This window comes from Cajanus cajan, chromosome 9 (genome assembly GCF_000230855.2).
Source record: "Cajanus cajan strain Asha chromosome 9, NIPB_CcT2T_4, whole genome shotgun sequence".
NCBI classification, from domain to species: domain Eukaryota; kingdom Viridiplantae; phylum Streptophyta; class Magnoliopsida; order Fabales; family Fabaceae; genus Cajanus; species Cajanus cajan.
The window spans coordinates 54,224,185-54,232,395 of NC_138525.1; the positions used below are offsets into that span (position 1 = coordinate 54,224,185).

An 8,211-nucleotide genomic window follows, 5' to 3' on the forward strand; every position below is an offset into this window, starting at 1 on the left:
CATCATCTTTCAAAAACTCAATCCACCTCCTTTGCCTCATATTTAACTCTTTCTGATCAAACAAATATTTCAGACTCTTATGATCACTGAACACATCAAACTTTGCTCCATAGAGATGATGTCTCCAAATCTTCAAAGCAAATACCACCGCAGCCAACTCTAGATCATGCGTAGGATAATTCCGTTCATGAGTCTTTAATTGCCTAGATGCATAGGCCACAACCTTCCTATCTTGCATAAGAACACATCCTAAACCTTGATTAGATGCATCACAATAAACCTCAAATGATTTATCGGGATCTGGCAGAATCAACACAGGAGACGACGTTAGCTTCTCCTTTAACTCTTGAAAACTCTTCTCACACTCCTCCTTCCATACAAAAGGATGATTCTTCCTGGTCAGCTGTGTCAAAGACATAACTATTTAAGAAAATCCTTCTATGAATCTTCTATAATAGCTAGCCAATCCCACAAAACCTCTAACTTCAGTAACTGATTTCAGACGCTCCCACCTCAAAATCGCTTCCACCTTAGTACGTAGGATCAACTACAATTCCTTGTGCAAAAATCACATGACCCAAGAACCTAACTTCAGATAGCCAAAACTCACATTTTGACAACTTTGCAAATAACTGTTTCTCCTTCAATACCTACAAAACTATCCTCAAATGTTCTCTATGTTCTTCCATAGATCCAGAATAAACCAAAATGTCATCAATGAACACCACAACAAACTTATCCAGAAAGGGTCTAAAAATCCTGTTCATATAATCCATGAAAATAGCTGGAGCATTCTTCACTCCAAAAGGCATAACAACATTCTCATAATGGCCATACCGAGTCCTGAAAGCAGTCTTTGGTATGTCCTCCTCCTTTACCCGAATCTGGTGATACCCAAACCTCAAATCAATCTTGGAGAAAATAGAAGCTCCCCTCAATTGATTCATTAAATCATCTATCCTTGGCAATGAATACTTATTCTTGATTGTCAATTTATTTAACTGCCTGTAATCCATACATAACCTCACACCACCATCCTTCTTCTTTACCAATAACATGGGTGCTCCCACGGAGACACACTAGGTCTGATCATCTGCTTCTCCAAAAGTTCCTCAACCTGCTTCTTCAATTCAAACAACTCCACTGGTGCCATTCTATAAGGAGAATGGACACTGGTCCTGCCCCTGGTACAAGATCAATACTAAACTCCAACTCTCGTTTTGGTGGTAACCCCGGAACATCATCCAGAAAAACCTCTGGGAAATCTCTAACAACATCAATACTATTCAACAATTTTTCATTCTCTACATTGATAAAAGATAGGATCATAAACCCAAGAGCTCCACCCTTCAACAACCCATCCACCTGTCCACTAGAAATAAATCTCTTCTGTTCAACAGTAGGAAAGATTAATCTCTTCTTTGAACAATCTATCAAAATCCTGTTGGCAGAAAGCCAATCCATCCCTAAAATTACATCCAAATCAGATAGAGGTAAACAAAACAAATTCACTTTATAAAAATGCCCTTCCACTTCCACTAGACATTTCAAACAAACCTCAAAAGTCAAAACAGAACCTAAGGTTGGAGTAGAAACGACTAGATCCACACACAAGGAACTCAACCAAATTTAACCTTGCCACACATTCATAAGAAATAAAAGAATGTGAAGCACCAGAATCAAATAGAATAGAAATATCATTACCATCAGCTTTGCCCTTTCCCTTTACCAGCTCAGATGACGTTTCAGCTTCAGCACCTATTAAAGCAAAAACACGACCTGCTGCAGTAGGCCGATCCACTTTCTGGTTTCCTCTAGCTTGAGTATTTCTTACATTGCAATCCTTAGCCATGAGACCCACCTTGCCACATTTAAAACACACAGTCCTTTGTAGGACAATCCCTCATCATATGTGGGCCTCCACATCTGTAACATCTAAAACTTTGAACAGCTCCTGTAGTAGTAGTCCCCATTGGTTTCTTATTAGCATTCCCCTTATGAAACTGAGATGGTCTCTTTTGGGGATGTTTCCCCCTTCCAAATCCAGATGACCTCTCTGGACCCTTTGTCACTCTATTTCCTCCTTCAAACCTCTAAACTATTTTTGCCTTTTCAACTACAACTGGGAACTCCACAATCCCCATAGGAACAATAGTCTTCTTCAGCTCATACCTTAAACCCTCACTGAACTTCCTGCATCTCCAGGCTTCAGTGATAGCTTGAGAATAGTACCTAGCCAAGTGTTCAAACTTGACCACATACTCTTGCACTGACATATTTCCTTACTGCAGTCTCAAAAACTCAGCTTCCTTAGCATACCTGGCACTATCTGGAAAATATTTCTCCAGGAATACCTTTTTGAAATTTTCCCAATTCACCACTTCCCCTCTAGCTTCCATCATAGCTTGAGCATCTTTCCACCAGAAGCTAGCCTCACCCACCAGCATATAAACAGCATAAACTAGCTTCCTCTCCTCAGGACAATGCATCACCATGAAGATTTTCTCCATCTCCTCAATCCACTGGTCAGCAACTTCAGGTTCATCAACACCTGTAAATTGAAGAGGATTCCCTTTTCTGAACTCTGACAAGTCCCTATACTCATCAGGTACCTCAGCCCTAGCTGCTTCAGCTGTATCCCGGTTGGTCTCCATCTGAGCCAATAAAGTATTCTGTTGTCCAATAGCAGCAGCAATTAGCTCCATAGCCTGAGCAATCTGCCGATCATCCACACCTGAAGAAGGATTAGAATGGTTTCCCCTACCAACCATCCTAATCAAGATAAAGGATCAAGGAACCCATGAGTTTACACCAAAACACATAATAAATTCCTTTCCAAAATCCATTTCCTCACAACAGAAACATAAAAAGACCATTTCCCACAAACCCTAAAGAGATTTGACCAACTCTGATACCAACAAGTGTAACGACCCGCCGTAGGCCGTCACATCAATAACCAATATGACAACTAAAATAAAATAATATATAATTAAGAAAAAAGAGCAAAGGCCAGCTACACTAGAGCGTAAATATACAATAACGTATAAATTGTTTCCATAATATAAAACATAATTTTATAAAAGAGTCATCATTTGTAAGGTTATACAATCATTCAAAAAGATAATGAATATACAACGTCATGAAGACATCAAAATAAGACACCCTAGGTGCTGGTCAAGCTCTAAGCCTAGCCACTTCTCAAAGCAACTACCCAAAAAGACTTTTTGTCATTCCAAAGCCTCACACCTGATCTGCTCCCCCACATAGTGAGATCATCACAGTCCACATCATGGAAATATAAGGGTTAGCACGTATAAAACCAACCATAGTACTATAAAATGAAATATCATTAAACTAGATATTCATCAACAGTATGTATCCATACCAAGGAAATGACTACATTATAACAAGTCATTTCCATGCCAAATATAAACCAATCCAAAATCCAATGTATACACATCCATTCCAATGCATACATATTCGATGATAATAAAGAATCCATAACCAATGTATACAATCCATACCAAATGCATACATATTCCACATCCAAACCAAAGTCACACCACTGTATAATCCCATGAAGTAGCCAACACATCCAAACCAAATGTTGACCTCAACACATCCAAACCAAATGTTGACCTCAACACATCCAAACCAAGTGTTGAATTTGTAAACATGTCAGCTGCTCATGTCACACACCTAACCTCTTATGGAAAATATACAGTTGGGTTACGTCGTCACGTAACCCTGGTGATCGTGGCCACTTCATCCATCGGTATGACTCGACCTTGCCCCATACTGGTAGCAAATAGAATACTTAGAGGAGTACTTCAGAATCCACCTAACATCTGAAGTGGTTTATTATATAATCTTTGGAAAAGTTCCATATTGGAATCCTCACCATGGGACTCCCAAATTCCATATTTTTCCAAAGATTATATCCAAATCTCACTAAGAGATATTCCAATCCATACCATAACCTTACTCCTCTAAGTCCTATTAGCTTTCCAAACCAAACACACATAAGCACATTCCATAATTACATGCAATCTTTTCCAAAACCATGCCACATTCATACCAAATATATAACATCAAAGATGATATGATTCAACATTTAAAAGTTTCATAAAAACTCAATTATAAAACGTTTTCCTCAAAGAAACCATGCGCCTAGCATAGTGGTATTTGTGCCCAGCGTAACTAAAACTGGGAGCCTATCAGGCTTTGCCCGCTCAGCGCGTCACCACGTGTGCTCAGCCTATGACTATATGCGCTCAGCGTGTAGACTCGTGCGCTAAGCGCGTTTGAGACAGAGAGCCACTGGAAACAGCCCCCTCAGCGCGTAGACCCGTGCGCTCAGCCCATGGCTAAATGCGCACAACGCACTCTAAATAGAAAGCTTTGTTCTTCAATGCGCTCAGTGCGTTGTCGCATGCGCTCGATGCGCATCCTGACAGAAAGTTTTGTTCTTCAGTGCGCTCAACGCGTCGTCGCGTGCGCTCAGCGCGCATGCATTAGGCAGCGCATCAGAAGTTCAAAAACTCCGATTTTCACCCCCAAAATCCATCCCAAATGAATCCCAAACCAAATTTATACAATTCTGAACCATTATAGAGTATAAACACCATCCAAAAACAATACATTAAGTGATAAAAACAATTATTAACCATTAATCCATGAAAATTTCCAATTCAAACTTCAATCTCACTTTTCAAGCTTCTAGAGGCTAAATCTCTTAATACTCTAGTTGTGAAGATTGATCTTGGCTTGATAAGCTTCCCAAATGTGTCCTCAACTTCCCTCCGGACTAGAGCCCCTCTCTCTAATTTCTCTCTCTAGAATTGTCCCTGTCTTACAAATGAGACCCTCCGGTCCTAAGTCCCTATATATAGCCATTTTCCAAAATTTCTAAATTTCACCCTTAGCACCTATTCACCTCAAATATCCTATTCCTTGAAGTATTTCAACTCCCTAAGCTCTAAAACAACCTCAAATTCACTCAAAAAGACCATATTTATCTTATGTTCCTATCCTTCAATCTCCTACCCATCCTATTCCTTTCCATGCAATACTCACAACTCACCACCATATGAAATGCAACATGTATCAACACACAAACAAAGACCACTTTCAAATACATATGCTTGGAATAATGAGTTGCATGCCATAATACTTCACTTAACCAAGATGAGAAGGAAGGTGATCAGTCTTCTTCCCTCTTAGTACCAATTCAGTATAATGGTGTACAATGCATCATTCAACAAATTCATGCGCACACATGCCTATATCAACATCTCAAAACATCAACATCTCATCTCATACTACAAAATCACTACTATGCTTAAACAACTAGTCAAAACTACATCAACATACAACATGCACAGAGGTAAGTACATTTCAAATCCACATCTCCATGATCCAATCCAAATCCATATAAACAACATATACATACATGCATACATACATACATATATATATATAGTATATCTACCAAATAGCTCGGTATTTTCATGGCGTTACAGTTAGTCACGTCTAGCATGGTTAAACCCACACTCAACCTTATTCAGGTAGAGAATCTCTACCTAACTCATGCTCGACATCACAACACTATCGCCCGACATCATCCAGGTAGAGAGCTACTACCTTGATCACGTTTGGCATATGTCACTCCAACTAGGTCTGATGTCACTAAGTTAGGGAGCTCCAAGGGCATTCACGCCTAACACCCTTCAACCTATGCATAGTGTGACAAAGTCAAATAACTCTCCTCTAACTTAAGTTTGACGTTATCAACCCCATGCATGGCGTTAGTGAGGTAGAAAGCTTCTGACCTTCATCACTCCCAATGCCATGAAGTTGCACTTGTTGTGATTATGATTTCTATAACTAGCATAATAAATTTTTTTGGCTCAATCCACCTGAAATTATGAAATTAACCATATATACACTTCATATAAACTTCAATTCCAACCAAAATAACATGCAATCAACATATGGCCAAAACACCAATCTTACCTCATCATGTTCAAACAAGAATAAAACCCACACATAAGAATTCCTCTCAATCATCAACATAGTCACGAATTTAATGAATTCAACCTATATACAAATTATACACTACAACCAAATCAATATACATGTTTCCCTTACCTTCGAATCCGCTAAAAAAGAGGAAGAAGGAAGAATAAGGTTGTTTCGAGTCAACTCCGCACAAAATCACCAACTCTCCAATCCTTAACTTTAGAGGCTTCGAATCCCAACTATAACTACTACCAACTCCGAGGAGGGATTTCTACACTTTCTTGAGAAACTAGAAGTAGCATTTACTACTCCAAACTCTAACTTCTTCTAAGTTCTTATTAAGAAATGAATTTATAAATTTTAAATCTTAAAGAAAATCTTATGTACCATCTCCTAATTAGTCAACTTTGACTTTAACCGAAAATAACTCTCAAACAATAAAATTCATTAGGATTCCCACATCCTTAAAATTTTCACAACAATTAAACAATTAATCACAATAATAATTAAATTAATAAAATCACTGTACATACATATACATACATAAAACTCATTTGCAATTCTACCTTTCACGATAAAAAGAAATGTACATCAATTTTTACACAGAGTTCACATGCATGTAATGTAATACATGATCTCAATTTCTCTTTCTGTTCGTAGAAAATGGAAATAACTAATTAGACCTAAGAGTATTCAAACACCATGATCCACCAATTAATGAACTTTAAGGTGAAAGATGTAAACGCAATATTGGTAACAGCTTTTCTCAAGATCAATCAATCAATCTTTTTAGAAAAATTTAAACCACTGTCTCCCTTATTTTTATAGACATAGAAGGAACTAGCTTAGTGTCCTCACTACAATATTCCTTCGTCATTCTCTTGCTTTTAGGACGAAGCAAGTTGAACCAAAACCCACTTTTGTCGACACTCTTATTTCGATTGTCAGCACCACCTTCGCAATGATCTCTTCTTCTTGGAACAATATGATCCAATGACCTACACCTACTCTTTACGATTCCATGGTTACCACTGAGCAGAAAGATCGAAACCGAAGAGCTACTCTTTCCCTGAGTAGTGAAACAGAAACAAGGCATTGGAGAAGCACAGGAAGAAGTAGTAGAAGCTGAAGAGTAATAGGATGACAAAGAAGAAGAAGAAGAAGAAGTAGAAGAAGCATTGGTGAAGATTGTAGGTGAGTTAGAAGAAGATAGTTGAATGAGTTTTTCCCTCAAGCAAAGAGAACACACACCGGGTGATTGTTGGTGTTTGGGGTGCTTCTTGCAATGGCCATTGCGCTTGACCCGTCCAATAACACTGCATGCGTCCTTTTTCTTAGAGAAATGTCTTCGTAGGTTTTCCATTGTGCAATTTGGAAAGTGAGTGAGTTGGTTGGTTCATATATAGAGGAGGCAAAGGCAAAGGCAAAGGCAAAGGCAAAGAGAAAAGTGAGGTTATGTTCCACTAATTTCCGTGATGCTTCATGCCTGTTTCCTTGTATGTTCTTCTCAAAACGGTCCTTTTGACGTTTTGTTTTTCGCAAATTAAGAATTCTTATGTGAAAGGGTGTGATGGAGGCAATAGGGGCCCAACCCTACAGTCGGTGGTTGTCAGTTTTTCTTTTAATTTATCTTTTCATCCATCTTTAAAATATTATAAAAATATTTTGAGTTTTCGTTAATATTCAGAAAGAATTTTATTATATGACCCTATTGGAAAAAAATTATATCCTACAGAAGATGTATGAACAGTGGAAAATGAATATATTTAAAAAGGGGTGAAAATTTATATTTTTCCAATATAAAAGAAAGGGCAATACTTTCTGAGGGGCGGCGTAGAAAAATATGACAGGAAATGTAAAAAAGCGTTGGCAAAGACAAACAAAATCAAAACAGGCTAGGTGTTCGGCGGTGCCGTTTTGTACACGTATTAAATAACTATTCAGGAAAACTAGTTAAATGGGTTCCTGTAGTTAACTTTTCTAACAAGTCATAGCTATATATAAAGGAAATACATGTATACTAAGTGCTTCGACTCCTTTAATTATAATAAAGATAATTTATGTTAATATTAACTTTTATATATTAAATACAAATTTTTATTTTGTATAAAAGTATTTTTAAGAAATTTTTTAATGAGGAAATCTATAGAGTTTTTTAATTTTTATTTATTATAATTATTTATAAATTAA

At 37.6% G+C, this 8,211-nt stretch overlaps 1 protein-coding gene across 1 annotated transcript; it reads right to left on the reverse strand.

Moving 5' to 3' along the window:
* Positions 1-6,561: 6,561 nt before the first annotated feature.
* On the reverse strand, positions 6,562-7,465 carry LOC109795372 (uncharacterized). The gene has a single exon (XM_020354846.3). The coding sequence runs from the start codon at positions 7,382-7,384 to the stop codon at positions 6,821-6,823; it is 564 nt and encodes a 187-aa protein (XP_020210435.1). The 5' UTR covers positions 7,385-7,465; the 3' UTR covers positions 6,562-6,820.
* Positions 7,466-8,211: the final 746 nt, after the last annotated feature.